General features: G+C 41.6%; 2 protein-coding genes and 1 non-coding gene across 3 annotated transcripts in view; 1 reads left to right on the forward strand and 2 right to left on the reverse strand.

Moving 5' to 3' along the window:
- The window catches only part of LOC118370090 (zinc finger protein 501-like), a 311,132-nt gene that overhangs the window by 161,179 nt on the left and 130,041 nt on the right, over positions 1-19,912 (forward strand). The window lies entirely within an intron of this gene.
- LOC118380599 (zinc finger protein ZFP2-like) lies at positions 1,008-9,902 on the reverse strand. Its single transcript, XM_035767581.2, has 2 exons — positions 9,841-9,902; positions 1,008-3,531 (listed from the first exon to the last, which is right to left on the reverse strand). Exons 1-2 carry the CDS (start codon positions 9,900-9,902, stop codon positions 2,319-2,321), a joined length of 1,275 nt encoding a protein of 424 aa, XP_035623474.2. The 3' UTR covers positions 1,008-2,318.
- On the reverse strand, positions 18,367-18,439 carry trnar-ccu (transfer RNA arginine (anticodon CCU)). The gene has a single exon. It is a non-coding gene; the product is annotated as a tRNA-Arg (tRNA).

The raw sequence follows: 19,912 nt of genomic DNA on the forward strand, positions 1-19,912 counted from the left end.
TTAGCCCCCTCCACAATCCGCATGCCAAGCTCCCTCTCTTCTCCCCCATCCCCCGCTCCTCCACCCCCAGCTGCAGACGCTGTATGACCTCCCACCCCTCCCTCCCAGACCTCCCTCCGTCCCCGGCAATCACTTCCACTCCTTCCACAGGTGTGCTCTTTTTTGAGCCACACCCTTTGGCAAGCCTTGGGCTTTCTGTGCCACACTCCCTGGCCTCGTGCTCTTCCGACCCTTGGGCTCGTCACATTCCTTGGCCTCGTGCTCTTCCGACCCACAAACAAAACCGACACCTCTTGGCGCTGCACGTGGCCAGGATATGGCCATAGGCCATACAACGCCTGCAGAACGGGGGCTGACGTGCATAGTAGAGTGTTCCCCTGTCAGCCCCCAGGGAGAACATCGCCGGAGGATGGAGGTAGCCATCCACACTCTTCGGGGACTCCCTGAGTAACGCCTGGAAGCCTCTCTTCCCATTCCAGAAACCCAGGGAGTCCCTGAGGTACCTCGCTGAAGAGACATTGTCCATGTATCTCCCCAGAAAGGCCCTCACTTCTTCATCCTTCACGTGCGGATTGTACATGGTTACGGTGACCACCCTGAAGTTGTTTCTTGCCAGGCTGGTCACCGTGTAATGACACAGGGGACCTTCTTTCCTTTTTTACCATCTTCATTAATCTCATTGTGTTTTTCTTCCAAATATGAAGGGTTACATCAAACCCCTTCTCCATTGGGTTCCCTGAAGGCAGAGAACATCTCTAACGTTCAATTTTAGGTGCCCCATCAAAATGTTCCTTCCAAATGTTTCTCTCCCCAAGGCTCCATCTCTTTTCCCCGCCAAGAAAAGCGCACCGTGTTGGCCAGTCCAATCCCCGGAACCGACGGTCCAGATGTATTTCATCTTCACGGAAAATGGCGCACTCTCCCACCACCTCAAACTTATAAACAGGAATCAAATCATCTTTGAAAATCCAAAAAGGTGGAGCAAACTAAAGGTGTTGACTCTCCACATCTATCAAGACCACTGTAGCATTGGGCCAGACACTCTTAAATAGAACCTGGACCAGCTCAGGTGAAACACCTTCTCACTAACGAGATGGACAAGCCAGCACAGGTGTAACACATACTGACTAACGAGGTGACACCAATCAGTGCTTCCTACGTGCTAACGAGCTATACCTGCTGACCTGCTGACGAGCTTTACGTTCTAAAGTCCAACCTCAAAACATAAATGGAAAAACCAAAGCCTGTAACACCATCCCCCTTAAGACAACAAATATAACCTATATTTTTGTTGGACACGTTTGCTTACCACCAACAGAAAACAACTTCCATTTCACATTATAATCTACTACAATGCTTCACCTTCTACAATATAAACATGGTGACTACTGGCTGTCAACAATTAAAAACAAGAAAAAACACGTACTTCTAAATGATAAAATACAATCATAGAATTTTTTTTCTCCTTTTTCTTCCTATAGAATCAAAGAACTCACTAGCTTCTAGAACTCTCATCCCCTTGGAACGAGCCCAAACAAAACTCAAATCAAATTGTATTAGTCATGTCTGATTTCAAGAGCAAACTCCTGCAATATCTCGATAGGCATGTTGTTGGATCGGGGCCCAGTCCCCAATGTCATGCTCTAGAACATTTAGGTTGGAACATCTGAGAATGATCCCTGCTATTCTAAAAGCAGGATAACAATTCTACACAAAAAATAGTCATTTGGTTGCATGAATAATTATGATTACTAAATGTTACATGAATTGTAAATATGAAATATCAAAAGCAAATGGACACCCCTTTGTAAACATGGACTGATAAAAAATGTATATTTTGTCAGGCTGGATGTTTGAAATATGAGGTGATTTGCATCACTCTTCTTCAGTTGTGGAATAAAGACAATTGGCACTTGGATGTAAAGAAATGCTGGAGTGATGTAAGATATTTAATAAAATTGATTATAGACCAATTTATTATATTGCGTCCATGTGTATAGGCTGTACGTTGAATTTAAGTTGTTTTCAAGTCATTGAAAAAAAGACCCGAAGACATCTTATCAACTTTCACTTTCAGTTTTCAACAAGCAAGTTAGACAATTTTTGTTAAATCTCATAAATAGTACTCTTTCAATTCAGAACAAACGTGTAGGGTTCTACATTCTGACATCCCTTAAAATACTGCTCCTACAATGTTAAAACATTCTACATTGTGACATCATTAGAATACTGCTCCTACAATGTTAAAACATTCTATATTGTGACATGACTAAAATACTTCCACAATATTGAAAACATTCTACATTATTTCAATGATATCATGAAACAACATGTATTTTCTGATGTTTGATCAGAGATCTTTTATCAGAGTATCTCTTCCCACATTGATTACAGCTATGCGGTTTCTCTCCTGTGTGTGTTCTCTGGTGAGATACCAGGCTGCTTAGCTGAGTAAAACTTCTCCCACATTGATCACAGCAATACGGTTTCTCTCCTGTGTGTATTCTCTGGTGTACAGTCAGAAGACCAGATGAAGCAAAACTCTTCCCACATTGATAACAGCTATACGGTTTCTCCCCTGTGTGTGTTCTCTGGTGTGATATCAGGCTGGTTGAATGAGTAAAACTCTTCCCACATTGAGTACAGCTATAAGATTTCTCTCCTGTGTGTGTTCTCCGGTGTTTTGTCAGACAGCCAGATGTACCAAAACTCTTCCCACATTGGCCACAGGTATAAGGTTCCTCTCCTGTGTGTGTTCTCCGGTGTGTTGCCAGACGGCCAGATGAACCAAAACTCTTCCCACATTGGTCACAGCTATAAGCTTGATCTCCTGTGTGTGTTCTCTGGTGTGATGTAAGGCTGGTAGACTGAGTAAAACTCTTTCCACATTGATCACAGCTATAAGGTTTCTCTCCTGTGTGTGTTCTCTGGTGTTTTGTCAGACAGCCAGATGTACCGAAACCCTTACCACATTGATCACAGCTATATTGCTTCTCTCCTGTATGTGTTCTCTGGTGTATAGTTAGATAGCTAGATGTAGTAAAACTCTTCCCACATTGATCACAGCTATAAGGTTTGTCTCCTGTGTGTGTACGCTGGTGTACTATCAGGCTGTTTAGCAGAGTAAATCTCTTCCCACATTGATCACAGATATAAGGTTTCTCTCCTGTGTGTGTTCTCTGGTGTTTTGTCAGACCACGAGATGTGCCGAAAACCTTTCCACATTGATCACAGCTAAATGGTTTCTCTCCTGTGTGTATTCGCTGATGAATAGTGAGACAGCTTGACCCAGTAAAACTCTTCACACATTGATCAAAGCCATAAGGTTTCTCTCCAGTGGGAATTCTTTGATGTATTTTAAGGTCTGATGAAGAGTTGAATCTTTTCCCACAATCAGAGCAGCAGTGAGATTTCTTCCCTGTGGGTCTCTGCTGTTGTATTTTGAGGTGTTCTGATCTGGAGAGACTCTTCTCTGCCGCATCAGCATCATAATGTTGTTGAGACTCCACAGAGGATCCACGATTGTCATGACTAAGTCAGACAGATGGTTAACCTGTTGAGTGTATGGGGCAGTATTTTGATTTTTGGATGAAAAACGTACCCAAATTAAACTGCCTATAATTGTCAGATTAGGATAGAAAACACTCTAAAGTTTCCAAAACTGTCAAAATGTTGTCTGTGAGTATAACATAACTGATATTGCAGGCAAAAACCTGAGGAAAATTCAACCAGGAAGTGGCTTCTATTTTGAAAGCTCCATGCTCCATTGAATGCCTTCCCTCCATTTAAAGGGATATCAACCAGATTCATTTTCCTATGGTTTCCCCATGTTGTGAACAGTCTTTAGACATAGTTTGAGGCTTTTATTTTGAAAAATGAGCGAGACAGATCACATCGCGTCAGTGTATAGCTGGGTGTCCCCAGAGTTTTGGCTGCTTGGAGCAGCCATTTTCTCTCTCTCTCCTATTGAAGAAGATACAGTCCCGGTTGAAATATTATCGATTATATATTGTAAAAACAACTTATTGATTATAAAAAACGTTTGACATGTTTCTGTGAACATTACGGATACTATTTGGAATTTGTCTGCGATGTCGTGACCGCTCGAGCTTGTGGATTTGTGAACGTAATGCGCCAACCAAATGGAGGAATTTTGGATATAAAAATAATCTTAATGGAACAAAAGGAACATTTATTGTGTAACTGGGAGTCTCGTGAGTGCAAACATCCGAAGATCTTCAAAGGTATGCAATTTAATATATTGCTTTTCTGACTTTCGTGACCAATCTACTTGGCTGCTAGCTGTTTAATATTATGTCTACTGAGAGAGATGTCCTTAAATAAGCTCTTGGTATGCTTTCGCCGAAAAGCTTTATTGAAATATGACACGCCAGGTGGATTAACCACCACCTAAGCTGTGTTTTGCTATATCGCACTTGTGATTTCATGAAAATTAAATATTTTTAGTAATTTAATTTAGCGCTCTGCAATTTAGTGGATGTTGACGAAAATGATCCCGCAAAAGGGATGGGTGCATCAAGAAGTTAAAGGCCCACAACAGCAGAAATCCACTGTTTATTTGAGGTAAAAGATGATGCCCAGAGCATACCCATGAGTTCTACAACAATTGACGTCTGTTCAATTATTTGACAATGAAGACAGTCAAGTTAGCAACAAGTCATATTTTATCTTGTGGTAACTAGAAATAAGTTATTCAAGTTGTTGAAATCCTAAGCAGTGTGCCAGACAACTATTGGTCTCCAATGTAGGCCCTTTTCTGTGTTTGCTAAAATTGCAGCACGAGTGCAAAGCACAAACAGAAACATCTCCCTGCTAATGAGGAAACCGATAGTTATGGATGTAGTATATCTGCCTGGAGCAAAAATGGTGAGTAAAGATTTGAGTTTTTCACAATGTATTATGAATATTACAGAGCAAGATCAGGAGTACTACTCAAGGAAACTGACATTAACCTCTGTGTCTATTCACTAATTCACCACCGTGGGGGAAAACTCAGTGGAGATCTCACAGGCTAACAGCAAAATAGCCTCTCCATTTCCAGGTTGAATATGAGTACATTTCACACTACTTTTGGATTATAATTGTATGTGTTTTTGTTGCAAATCAACTGCTACATACTAACCAGTAAAATGCTCTTTGGCTAGCTTTAACATCAGCCATAACGTCACCCAACAATAACATAGACCTACTGTAGGACCCATAACTTCACCTAACAATAACATAGACCTAGGATTATAAATCATTTAATATTTCAGGTGAAACATGGAAACTAAAATGTCTGTCATGACATTTCATAACCAGATAATTTTGTGAATAATCCCACTAGGCTACTCTGTAATGGGTTGTCATTCTAAATGTCCTGAACAAAGGAAAATAGCTCTGTGTGTTGTACAATAGCCTATCCATCAAGGAACAGTTCTCTACCCATTATGAGCAAAGTATCTCCATTTCCAAACAGACTAACGAGACCCTACTGTAAATCAAGCAGATAATTACATTATAAACATCAATGTGTTAGGCATGTTGGATCCAACGTGGAGCACGGCATAACTGTCTTTACCAGAGTAAAGAATGAATAAGCACTTTGGTTGTTGTTGCATGTCGTAATGTTTGTCATTTGACTGTCATTCAGAAAATTATTTCCTGGATCAGCTGATAAGTTGAACATGTGACTAACAAAACAGCTACTGTATTAAGAATGATGTAATTATTGAAGAACCACATTAATGACAGTATCCATTTGGGTGTTGTCAATGAAGTTACAATTATTAATATTATTCTTTTATTTTACCTTTATTTAACCAGGTGGCCAGTTGAGAACAAGTTCTCATTTACAACTGCGACCTGGCCAAGATAAAGCAAAGCAGTGCGACAAAAACAACAGTTGCACGTGGGATAAACAAAAGTACAGTCAATAACACAACAGAAAAATCTATATAAAGTGTGTGCAAATGGAGTAGGGAGGTAAGGCAATAAATATGCCATATTAGCGAAGTATAGATAATGATGTGCAAGTAGAAATACTGGTGTGCAAAAGAGCAAAAAAAGTCAAAAACATGGGGATGAGGTAGGCAGTTGGATGGGCTATTTACAGATGGGCTGTGTTCAGCTACAGTAATCGGTAAGCTGCTGAGATAGTTGATGTTTAAAGTTACTGAGGGAGATATAAGTCTCCAACTTCAGTGATTTTTGCAAATTGTTCCAGTCATTGGCAGCAGAGAACTGGAAGGAAAGGTGACCAAAGTAGGTGTTGGCTTTGGGGAGAGTAATGAATGAAGAAGCACTTTGGTTGTTGTGGCATGTCGTGATGTTTGTCATGTGACTGGCATTCAGAAAATGATTTCCTGGATCAGCTGATGATAGTTAAACATGTGACTGTAACAAAACAGCTACACTATTAAGAATTATGTGTAATTATTTTTTTAAAGCGTTAATGACAGTATCCATTTGGGTGTTGTCAATAAAGTTAAGGTGACTCTCGGTTATAACCATTGGATTTAGCAAACTCTGAAATTATTTAAGATTTGTGTCCATGAAAACTGTTTTCCCAGCATAACATAAGGAGACACTAAATGTTACGTAGTTAGAGAGCACAGGTGTCGTAACTTGTTCATAACTGGCACACAGATCGGTAGTAATGGTCAGATAAATTGGCTCTCTAAATGGAAATGGAAAAAGTTTGCAGATTTTACCGGAAACTTAATGAGCATCACGTCAGAATTTAGGAAGGCCAGCAGCAGGTCAGGTGGTTATTTTCTTCTGGTTATATTGATCTCTGGCTTCCTCAAGTCATTTGTGTTAATTATTTAATCAAACGCTTGAAGCATCAGTTCAGTTCAAGTTCTATATGGTTCTATGTGGAAAAATACATCATAACATAACAAGTTCCGCACAAACAGTTGATTTGATTCAACACATACAGATGATTTTATTAAACACAGGGGGTGTGTCTATATGGAAAAATACACATAATATTCAACCAACCAATTGGTAGAAAGAGAGCAGTATGTTTTTGCTCGACACCCTAGAACATATAGTGCATTCCGACCCCTTCCTTTTGACACATTTTGTTACGTTACATTCTATTCTGAAATTGATGATTTATTACATTACATATACATACATTTATTAATGATCAATCTACAGACAATATCTCATAATGACATCACAATACCCCATAAAAGTGAGAGAAAAAAGTTTAGAAATGCTTGCATACCAGTGGTTGTATCTCTGTAGGACATGCCAGTAGGTTACAGTAGGACATGCCAGTAGGTTACAGTAGGTTGTAACTCTCTGCCATGCCAGTAGGCTACAGTAGGTTGCATCTCTCTAGGTCATGTCAGTAGGCTACAGTAGGTTGTATCCAAGTGGAAACCATTATCAACCCAATGTGGAAAATGTTGAATTTGCTCAACAACAAAATGAATGGCATATTTGCTATGTGAGGTTTACTTGAACCAACAGAAGTTTCGTAATGTTTAAGATGTTATGTGGACACGTGATATACAGACAACTTTGATAAAAAACATTATAGAAGTTGTCTCCAGATCGCTATGCATATTCATGCCATGAGGCTAGTAGCTTAGCATCTCTCCATTGAATACAGGCGGTTGACAACAACAACCCTCATAGAATATAAACAATAGATTACAATAATAAGATGTATCCACCAATCCAAAGAAATTATAGGCAGGAGAAAGACAACGACTCCCCTTGTTAGAGCAGGGAGACATCTTGTCAGTATATCCATAATCTTTGGTGTAGCCAACCCAACTCTCACATGGCACTAATGGGGGGCACGATGTGTAGTAAAACATCACTACAGCAGATAGACCCTTCTCAAATATAATATGTTAAGTCACTTTGTGGAAACGGAACGGAGAAAACAAGGGGTAGCTTGTTCTCTACCTTGTCTGATTCTAGACATATCAGTCGTCATCCCAGGGCCCTCCGTTGAAGAGGTATTGACGAGCTAACTCCGAATATCCAAAGTTAAAAACACATTTAAGGCGGTACTTACTGGTGTTAATCAGATCTCCTATCTCCTCCTCTTCATCTTTCAATGTGACAGTAATTTCCCCTTCCTTCTTCACTCCAAAAAATGCATCCCCCTCTTCTTTTACTGTAACATCTGTCACTCTGAACGAGTCTTCCTCTTCTTTCACTGAAACGTCTTTCTCTTCTTCTTTCACTGTAACAGCCTCACCCTCTACTTGTTTTACTGTAACATCCTCCTCTTCCTTTTCCTCTTTCACAACAATGATCTGCCACAGACCCTCTTTCTCCGTCCAGCAGACCTCCTCTTCTTTAACCGGAGGAGAGTAGTTTAGGGAGCTCATGGTCGGGGATGTTAGTTAGCTATCATTAGCGACTAGGCTAGTGCTAACTTAACCAGCCAGCTACTATAGCTGACTAATACAAAATAACGCAATAGGTTAACAAGTAGATACGACAGAAGTGTGTCTAAAACACAGTAGTTAATATACACCGAAAGCGTCTAAATAGCTTGAATCTTTCGCCTATGTTGACTAGCAAGCTACGGAGGTGGTTGACGAGCAGTTTCTGAAGAACCGTCCACTAGATTATACGTCACGCTGGCAGCGTCGCCTGAAAGACGCACACGTCGTCTGCTGACTGGAGGGGAAACGCAGTTGAGGATCATATTTTATTTTCAGATAAAGTTTATTTTAAATGGAATTAATTAAATAATACTATTATATTGAGACACACAGAGACCTGAATGTGTTGATTGATTAGTGCGAATATTTTTTTTTTTTACTACAGAACATTTAAGGCAGTTTAATTTAAGTCACCATAAAAATCTAAATAAGTAGCTAGCTACTGTAGGTCTATACTGTTCCTACATGGTGTAACAATACATCATGTAGATGTATATAATGAACATACTAGGTCTATACTGCTCCTACATGGTGTAACAATATATCATGTAGATGTACACTACCGTTCAAAAGTTTGGGGTCACTTAGAAATGTCCTTGCTTTTGAAAGAAAATCACATTTTTTGTCCATTAAAATATCGAATTGATAAGAAATACAGTCTAGACATTGTTAATGTTGTAAATGAATATTGTAGCTGGAGATTTTTTATGGAATATCTACATAGGCGTACAGAGGCCCGTTATCACCAACCATCAATCCTGTGTTGCAATGGCACATTGTGTTAGCTAATCCAAGTTTATAATTTTAAAAGGCTAATTAAACATTAGAAAACCCTTTTGCAATTATGTTAGCACAGCTGAAAGCTGTTGTGCTGATTTAACAAAGCTTTTGTAAACAGTGTTGTTGCATAACAATCAAGCAGTAGAACAACAATAATCATCACCCTCTTGACCAATCTTCCCTCCCCTTAACATTGGGTTTGATTCAGACCCTGTCAGTGTACCAGATGGACATTGGGTTTGATTCAGACCCTGCCAGTATGGCCAGAAATGAATTCCAAGGTCATTAACTTATAACCCCAGAACCATCACAGACCTTTCATGCCTGACTAAAAACACCTAAGTATTAGATTTACTGCCATGGTCTAGTATGTCACTGCATCAGACACCATTCACAATGCTGGCTGAGGTACGAGTAAAACCTTAAATATTATTTCCTAACCATTCACAATGCTGACCGAGGTACGAGTAAAACATTAAATATTATTTCCTAACCATTCACAATGCTGACTGAGGTACGAGTAAAACATTAAATATGATTTCCTAACCATTCACAATGCTGGCTGAGGTACGAGTAAAACATGACATATTGTTTCCTAATTGTCAAAAAATCCCCACTCCTTTATCAACTGGTCTCTCACTGTTTGACCAGAATAACAGGAGTTGTGTCCTTCAAACTGTTACACTGTTGGTCCATAATCATATTCAGCTACTTAGATGTAATGTATTGTCATGTTATGTTCTCTATAATGAAACATCACCAAGTGAAATAAAGTTGATAAGATACTCTTAATAGACATTAAATAAAAATGGTTGTCCAGAAATCATGAAATATCATGTTGCTCTCATGAAATTAACAAAATATTTCACAATCATTACTGATATTCACAGAGAACGATGACAAGGATCAAATTTCTCAGTTGCATTGACCTGCAGACATCATATACACCCCTCTCCCTTATGCACACGTGACTGAAATGTCTGTATGTGTAAAGGATGTAGAGGGATAATTCCAGTGCATCGGTTATTGCTTCACGGAAACATGGCTAACTTGAGAGACGCTAATAGAATCGGTGCAGCCAGCTGGTTTCGTCAAGCATCGCGCCGACAGACACAGACATCTTTCTGGTAAGAAGAGGGGCGGGGGCGTTTTCCTTATGATTAACGAGACGTGGTGTGATCACAACAACATACAGGAACTCAAGACCTTTTCTTCACCTGACTTCCTCACAATCAAATGTCGACCGCATTTTCTACCAAGGGAATTCTCTTCGATTATAATCACAGCCGTATACCTGAAACCCTAGACCCACTCCAATTTGCTTACCGCACAAATAGGTCCACAGACGACACAATCTCAATCACAGTGCACACATAATTACACATAATACTTAATACTGAAGCTATTTAGTTAGTCATGTTTTCAACTATCATCAGCTGATCCAGGATATAATTTTCTGATTGCCAGTCAAATGACAAACATCATGACATGCAGCAATGACACTTATGCCGTGCTCCATGTTGGATCCAACATCCCCAACAAATTGGTGTTTATATTGTTATTGTCTGCTTGATTTAGAGTAGGGTGCCGTTAGTCAGTTTGGGCACGGATATACTTAGCTCATAATGTGTAGAGAACTGTTCCTTGATGAATAGGCTATTGTACAATACACAGAGCTATTTTCCATTATTCAGGACATTTAGAATGACAACACATTACAGAGTAGCCTAGTGGGATTATTCACAAAATTATCTGGTGATCAGGTTATGAAATGTCATGACAAAGACATTTTAGTTTCCATGTTTCAACTGAAATATGAAATGATTTATAGTCCTCGGTCAATGTTGTTACGTGAATTTATGGGTCGTACAGTAGGTCTACGTTATTGTTAGGTGAAGTTATGGGTCCTACAGTGATATGCAACTTTTCAGGGAAATTAGGAACCAATACACACAGGCAGGAAACACTGTCATGAATCCACTATAATTGAGAATTTCAATAAGCATTTTTCTACAGCTGGCCATGCTTTCCATCTGGCTACCCCTACCCCGGTCAACTGCCCGGCACCCGCCACAGAAACTCGCCCAAGCCCCCGCCATTTCTCCTTCACCCAAATCCAGATAGCAGATGTTCTGAAAGAGCTGCAAAATCTGGACCCCTTCAAATCAGCGGGCTAGACAATCTGGACCCTCTCTTTCTAATATGATCTGCCAAAATTGTTGCAACCCCTATTTCTAGTCTGTTCAACCCCTCTTTCATATCGCCTGAGATTCCCAAAGATTGGAACGCTTCCGCGGTCATCCCCCTCTTCAAAGGGGGTGACACTCTTGACCCAAACTGCTACAGACCTATATCTATCCTACCCTGCATTTCTAAGGTCTTCGAAAGCCAAGTCAACAAACAGATTACCGACCATTTCGAATCTCACCATACCTTCTCTGCTATGGATTCTGGTTTCAGAGGTCCTAAACAATATCTTAACCGCCATCGATAAGAAACATTACTGTGCAGCCGTATTCATTGATCTGGCCAAGGCTTTCGACTCTGTCAATCACCACATCCTCATCGGCAGACTCGACAGCCTTGGTTTCTCAAATGATTGCCTCGCCTGGTTACCTAACTACTTCTCTGATAGAGTTCATTGTGTCAAATCGGAGGGTCTGCTGTCCGGACCTCTGGCAGTCTCTATGGGGGTGCCACAGCGTTCAATTCTTGGACCGACTCTCTTCTCTGTATACATCAATGATGTCGCTCTTGCTGCTGGTGAGTCTCTGATCCACCTCTACACAGATGACACCATTCTGTATACTTCTGGCCCTTCTTTGGACACTGTGTTAACAACCCTCCAGGCAAGCTTCAATGCCATACAACTCTCCTTCCGTGGCCTCCAATTTCTCTTAAATACAAGTAAAACTAAATGCATGCTCTTCAACCGATTGCTGCCTGCACCTGCCCGCCTGTCCAACATCACTACTCTGGACGGCTCTGACTTAGAATACGTGGACAACTACAAATACCTAGGTGTCTGGTTAGACTGTAAACTCTCCTTCCAGACCCACATCAAACATCTCCAATCCAAAGTTAAATCTAGAATTGGCTTCCTATTTCGCAAAAAAATAATCCTTCACTCATGCTGTCAAACATACCCTTGTAAAACTTGGACTGTGTCCTTGGACACTGTGCTATCTAACCTCCAAACGAGCTTCAATGCCATACAACACTCCTTCCGTGGCCTCCAACTACTCTTAAATGCTAGTAAAACCAAATGCATGCTTTTCAACCGTTCGCTGCCTGCACCCGCATGCCTGACTAGCATCACTACTCTGGATGGTTCCGACCTTGAATATTTGGACATCTACATTTAACATTACATTTAAGTCATTTAGCAGACGCTCTTATCCAGAGCGACTTACAAATTGGTGCATTCACCTTATGACATCCAGTGGAACAGCCACTTTACAATAGTGCATCTAAATCTTTTAAGGGGAGGGGGTGAGAAGGATTACTTTATCCTATCCTAGGTATTCCTTAAAGAGGTGGAGTTTCAGGTGTCTCCGGAAGGTGGTGATTGACTCCGCTGTCCTGGCGTCGTGAGGGAGTTTGTTCCACCATTGGGGGGCCAGAGCAGCGAACAGTTTTGACTGGGCTGAGCGGGAACTGTACTTCCTCAGTGGTAGGGAGGCGAGCAGGCCAGAGGTGGATGAACGCAGTGCCCTTGTTTGGGTGTAGGGCCTGATCAGAGCCTGGAGGTACTGAGGTGCCGTTCCCCTCACAGCTCCGTAGGCAAGCACCATGGTCTTGTAGCGGATGCGAGCTTCAACTGGAAGCCAGTGGAGAGAGCGGAGGAGCGGGGTGACGTGAGAGAACTTGGAAGGTTGAACACCAGACGGGCTGCGGCGTTCTGGATGAGTTGTAGGGGTTTAATGGCACAGGCAGGGAGCCCAGCCAACAGCGAGTTGCAGTAATCCAGACGGGAGATGACAAGTGCCTGGATTAGGACCTGCGCCGCTTCCTGTGTGAGGCAGGCAGGGTCTGCGGATGTTGTAGAGCATGAACCTACAGGAACGGGCCACCGCCTTGATGTTAGTTGAGAACGACAGGGTGTTGTCCAGGATCACGCCAAGGTTCTTAGCGCTCTGGGAGGAGGACACAATGGAGTTGTCAACCGTGATGGCGAGATCATGGAACGGGCAGTCCTTCCCCGGGAGGAAGAGCAGCCCCGTCTTGCCGAGGTTCAGCTTGAGGTGGTGATCCGTCATCCACACTGATATGTCTGCCAGACATGCAGAGATGCGATTCGCCACCTGGTCATCAGAAGGGGGAAAGGAGAAGATTAATTGTGTGTCGTCTGCATAGCAATGATAGGAGAGACCATGTGAGGTTATGACAGAGCCAAGTGACTTGGTGTATAGCGAGAATAGGAGAGGGCCTAGAACAGAGCCCTGGGGGACACCAGTGGTGAGAGCGCGTGGTGAGGAGACAGATTCTCGCCACGCCACCTGGTAGGAGCGACCTGTCAGGTAGGACGCAATCCAAGCGTGGGCCGCGCCGGAGATGCCCAACTCGGAGAGGGTGGAGAGGAGGATCTGATGGTTCACAGTATCGAAGGCAGCCTATCTATAAGTACCTAGGTGTCTGGCTAGACTGTAAACTCTCCTTCCAGACTCATATCAAACATCTCCAATCGAAAATCAAATCTAGAGTCGGCTTTCTATTCCGCAACAAAGCCTCCTTCACTCACGCCGCCAAACTTACCCTAGTAAAACTGTCTATCCTACCGATCCTCGACTTCGGCGATGTCATCTACAAAATTGCTTCCAACACTCTACTCAGCAAACTGGATGCAGTCTATCACAGTGCCATCCGTTTTGTCACTAAAGCACCTTATACCACCCACCACTGCGACCTGTATGCTCTAGTCGGCTGGCCCCCGCTACATATTCGTCGCCAGACCCACTGGCTCCAGGTCATCTACAAGTCCATGCTAGGTAAAGCTCCACCTTATCTCAGTTCACTGGTCACGATGGCAACACCCACCCGTAGCACGCGCTCCAGCAGGTGTATCTCACTGATCATCCCTAAAGCCAACACCTAATTTGGCCACCTTTCGTTCCAGTTATCTGCTGCCTGTGACTGGAACGAATTGCAAAAATCGCTGAAGTTGGAGACTTTTATCTCCCTCACCAACTTCAAACATCTGCTATCTGAGCAGCTAACCGATCGCTGCAGCTGTACATAGTCTATCGGTAAATAGCCCACCCATTTTTACCTACCTCATCCCCATACTGTTTTTATTTATTTACTTTTCTGCTCTTTTGCACACCAATATCTCTACCTGTACATGACCATCTGATCATTTATCACTCCAGTGTTAATCTGCAAAATTGTAATTATTCGCCTACCTCCTCATGCCTTTTGCACACAATGTATATAGACTTTCTTTTTTTCTACTGTGTTATTGACTTGTTAATTATTTACTCCATGTGTAACTATGTGTTGTCTGTTCACACTGCTATGCTTTATCTTGGCCAGGTCGCAGTTGCAAATGAGAACTTGTTCTCAACTAGCCTACCTGGTTAAATAAAGGTGAAATTTAAAAAATTAAAAATTAAAAATTAAAAAAACTGACCATCCTACTAATCCTCGACTTCAGTGATGTCATTTACAAAATAGCCTCCAATACCCTACTCAACAAATTGGATGCAGTCTATCACAGTGCCATCCGTTTTGTCACCAAAGCCCCATATACTACCCACCATTGCGACCTGTACGCTCTCGTTGGCTGGCCCTCGCTTCATACTCATCGCCAAACCCACTGGCTCCATGTCATCTACAAGACCCTGCTAGGTAAAGTCCCCCCTTATCTCAGCTCGCTGGTCACCATAGCATCACCCACCTGTAGCACGCGCTCCAGCAGGTATATCTCTCTGGTCACCCCCAAAACCAATTATTTCTTTGGCCCGCCTCTCCTTCCAGTTCTCTGCTGCCAATGACGGGAACGAGCTACAAAACCTCTGAAACTGGAAACTCTTATCTCCCTCACTAGCTTTAAGCACCAACTGTCAGAGCAGCTCACAGATTACTGCACCTGTACATAGCCTACCTATAATTTATCCCAGACAACTACCTCTTTCCCTACTGTATTTATTTTATTGATTTATTTTGCTCCTTTGCACCCCATTATTTTTATTTCTACTTTGCACATTCTTCCACTGCAAATCTACCATTCCAGTGTTTTACTTGCTATATTGTCTTTACTTTGCCACCATGGCCTTTTTTTAACCTTTACCTCCCTTATCTCACCTCATTTGCTCACATCGTACATAGATATATATACTTGGATACGTTGCATCCAAAAGTGCTGTATAATTAAAGTTTGAACATATTGCAAAATAAATTAACCCAATGTCCAACAGATTCTTGCTCCATCTTAGTATGAAAAACAGTGTAAATTCAGTGCATTTGTTGAAATCAACAATATGTCGACGGATTCAACTACTGAGAACTAAAGCAAACAAATGGATCAAACAGTATCAATCCCACTTTTCCAGCCTGCCGAAGCCGTGGTGGAGTGGTAAACATCACCCCCGGCTCGACCAGGGGCTTGAGGTGGTCTCCCACAGCTCTGCTTATGTCATGTTCTGTGGCCTTGCTGTTCCATTTCTTGACTGCCCCTGCAACACATTTAGTCATGTTGTATAAAACACTCAAAGTAATGGATATGGAGCATCTATGACCTCAGTTACACCTGGCACCTAAATGAGACTTCTGTCATCTGATCACTCCATGCTGCATTAGGTTCAGATCTACCAGGATGGGCCTTTGACATAGTCTGAATATGTATCAGCAATGTAAAGAGATGAGTGGGGAAAAGTACATTTTACACCATGTTATTTGTCACATACAGATGTTATTGCAGGTGTAGCTAAATGCTTGTGTTTCCAGCTCCAACAGTGTAGTAATATCTAACTAAATGGTTGTGTTCCTAGCTCCAACAGTGTAGTAATATCTAACTAAATGGTTGTGTTCCTAGCTCCAACAGTGTAGTAATATCTAACTAAATGGTTGTGTTATTGGCTCCAACAGTGTAGTAATATGTAACTAAATGGTTGTGTTATTGGCTCCAGCAGTGTAGTAATATCAAATTAAATGCTTGTGTTCCTAGCTCCAACAGTGCAGTAATATCTAACTAAATCGTTGTGTTCATAGCTCCAACAGTAATATCTAACTAAATCGTTGTGTTTCTAGTTCCAACAGTGCAGTAATATCTAACTAAATGGTTGCGTTCATAGCTCCAACAGTGCAGTAATAGCAAACTAAATGGTTGTGGTCAAAAAGACTAAAGCTCCAATCCAGTGCAGTAATATCTTAACTAAATGGTTGTGTAATCAATAGCTCCACAGTGGAAGAGGTAAAATATGTATAACATGGAATGAAAAATGGTTGCACTTTCATAGCTCCAACAGTGCAGTAATAGCTTTTGAAACTAAATGGTTGTGGGTCAAAAGACCTTCACTGCGCCAACCTCTAAAGAAAAAACAATCCATGGCGAAGGAGGCCAGTGTCTTAGACCACTGGGGTTATTTGTAATCAATATGACCAATACGAACTGGTGGAAGAGGTAAAATAAAATGTAAATGGCACTTACACATGGAATGAAACTACGCATTTTTAAAAACATTTATTCGCACTTTCAATGCTAAAAAAGCTTGTTAGCAGGAAAAGCTTTTGATCCATCAACCTCTGGGTTATGGGCCCAGCACACCTTCGCTGCGCCACTCTGCTTTCAGCCACTTCAGAAAAGACTAGATCTCACAATCCATGGCGAAGGAGGCCAGTGTCTTAGACCACTGAGGTTCTTTGTAATCAATATGACCAATACGAACTGGTGGAAGAGGTAAAAAAAAAATTATAATGGCACTTACACATGGAATTAAACTACGCAATTTTTAAAATATTTGTTCGCACTTCAATGCTAAAAAAGCTGGTTAGTGGAAATTGTTTTTGATCCATCAACATCTGGGTTATGGCCAAGCCCACGTTCGCTGCGCCACTCTGCTTTCATCCACTACAGAAAAAACTAGATCTCACAATCCATGGCTTAGGAGGCCAGTGTCTTCGGACACTGGGGTTATTTGTAATCAATATGACCAATACGAACTGATGGAAGAGGTTAAAAAAAATTATAATGGCACTTACACATGGAATGAAACTACGCATTTTTTAAAATATTTGTTCGCACTTCAATGCTAAAAGAGCTGGTTAGTAGAAATGGTTTTTGATCCATCAACCTGCTGGGTTATGGACCCAGCACGCTTCCGCTGCACCACTATCATTCAAACACCCCAGATGGGACTTGAACCCACAATTCCTGGCTCAGTGCCTTATCCATTAGGCCACTGGGGCACTGTTTACTTTTCTCAACCAGTACAAACTGATAGAAGCAGCAAAAACTATGTGTAATATATGGCACTGACACATTCCCATGAAATTCCGCTTTCTTATTTCTGTTTGCGTTTCATTTTAAAAACAGACTGGTTAGCAGAGGATGGTTTCAATCCATTGACCTCTGGGTTATGGGCCCAGCTCGCATCCGCTGCACAACTCTGCTTTCAGCCACTTCAGAAAAGACAAAACCTCACAATCCATGGCTTAGGAGGCCAGTGTCTTCGGCCACTGGGGTTATTTGTAATCAATATGACCAATACGAACTGATGGAAGAGGCAAAAAATGTAAAATGGCACTTACACATGGAATGAAACTACGCATTTTTTAAAACATTTGTTCGCACTTCAATGCTAAAAAAAGCTTGTTAGCAGGAAAAGCTTTTGATCCATCAACCTCTGGGTTATGGGCCCAGCACACTTCCGCTGCGCCACTCTGCTTTCAGACATTTCAGAAAAGACTAGATCTCACAATCCATGGCTTAGGAGGCCAGTGTCTTCGGCCACTGGGGTTATTTGTAATCAATATGACCAATACGAACTGATGGAAGAGGTTAAAAAAAATGTATAATGGCACTTACACATGGAATGAAACTACGCATTTTTAAAAATATTTGTTCGCATTTCAATGCTAAAAAACCTGGTTAGTGGAAATTGTTTTTGATCCATCAACCTCTGGGTTATGGACCCAGCACGCTTCCGCTGCACCACTATCATTCAAACACCCCAGATGGGACTTGAACCCACAATCCCTGGCTTAGGAGGCCAGTGCCTTATCCATTAGGCCACTGGGGCACTGCTTACTTTTCTCAACCAGTACGAACTGATAGAAGCAGCAAAAACAATGTGTAATGTATGGCACTGACACATTCCCATGAAATTCCGCTTTCTTATTTCTGTTTGCGTTTCATTTTAAAAACAGACTGGTTAGCAGAGGATGGTTTCAATCCATTGACCTCTGGGTTATGGGCCCAGCTCGCATCCGCTGACCTCTGGGTTATGGGCCCAATCCGCCCTGCACAACTCTGCTTTCAGCCACTTCAGAAAAGACAAAACCTCACAATCCATGGCTTAGGAGGCCAGTGTCTTCGGCCACTGGGGTTATTTGTAATCAATATGACCAATACGAACTGATGGAAGAGGCAAAAAAAAATGTAAAATGGCACTTACACATGTAATGAAACTACGCATTTTTTAAAACATTTGTTCGCACTTCAATGCTAAAAAAAGCTTGTTAGCAGGAAAAGCTTTTGATCCATCAACCTCTGGGTTATGGGCCCAGCACACTTCCGCTGCGCCACTCTGCTTTCAGACATTTCAGAAAAGACTAGATCTCACAATCCATGGCTTAGGAGGCCAGTGTCTTCGGCCACTGGGGTTATTTGTAATCAATATGACCAATACGAACTGATGGAAGAGGTAAAAAAAATGTATAATGGCACTTACACATGGAATGAAACCACGCATTTTTAAAAATATTTGTTCGCACTTCAATGCTAAAAAAAGCTTGAAAGCAGAAAAAGCTTTTGATCCATCAACCTCTGGGTTATGGGCCCAGCACACTTCCGCTGCACCACTCTGCTTTCACCCATTACAGAAAAGACGAGATCTCACAATCCATGGATCGGAGGCCAGTGTCTTAGGCCACTGGGGTTCTTTGTAATCAATATGACCAATAAGAACTGATGGAAGAGGTAAAAAAAAATGTATATGGCACTTACACATGGAATGAAACTACGCATTTTTTAAAAATATTTGTTTGCATTTCAATGCTAAAAAAGTTAGTGGTTTTGATCCATCAACCTCTGGCTTATGGACCCAGTTTTGATCCATCAAAACCCCTGGGAACCCACAATGGAAGAGGCTTATCCAAGGCCAAATTACACAATGCTAGAAGCAGCAAAAAAAATGTAATGGCACTGACACATTCCCATGAAATTCCGCTTTCTTATTTCTGTTTGCGTTTCATTTTAAAAACAGACTGGTTAGCAGAGGATGGTTTCAATCCATTGACCTCTGGGTTATGGGCCCAGCTCGCATCCGCTGCACAACTCTGCTTTCAGCCACTTCAGAAAAGACAAAACCTCACAATCCATGGCTTAGGAGGCCAGTGTCTTCGGCCACTGGGGTTATTTGTAATCAATATGACCAATACGAACTGATGGAAGAGGCAAAAAAAAATGTAAAATGGCACTTACACATGGAATGAAACTACGCATTTTTTAAAACATTTGTTCGCACTTCAATGCTAAAAAAAGCTTGTTAGCA

Source organism: Oncorhynchus keta, chromosome 37 (assembly GCF_023373465.1).
Source record: "Oncorhynchus keta strain PuntledgeMale-10-30-2019 chromosome 37, Oket_V2, whole genome shotgun sequence".
Classification (NCBI taxonomy): domain Eukaryota; kingdom Metazoa; phylum Chordata; class Actinopteri; order Salmoniformes; family Salmonidae; genus Oncorhynchus; species Oncorhynchus keta.

Excerpts from the sequence above, each read along its gene's own strand:
- LOC118380599 (XM_035767581.2), bottom strand. The coding sequence starts at position 9,902 with ATGATTATGGACCAACAGTGTAACAGTTTGAAGGACACAACTCCTGTT. Across the intron at positions 3,532-9,840 it reads CCTGTTATTCTGGTCAAACA|TCATGACAATCGTGGATCCT; the intron begins GTGAGAGACCAG and ends TGTCTGACTTAG.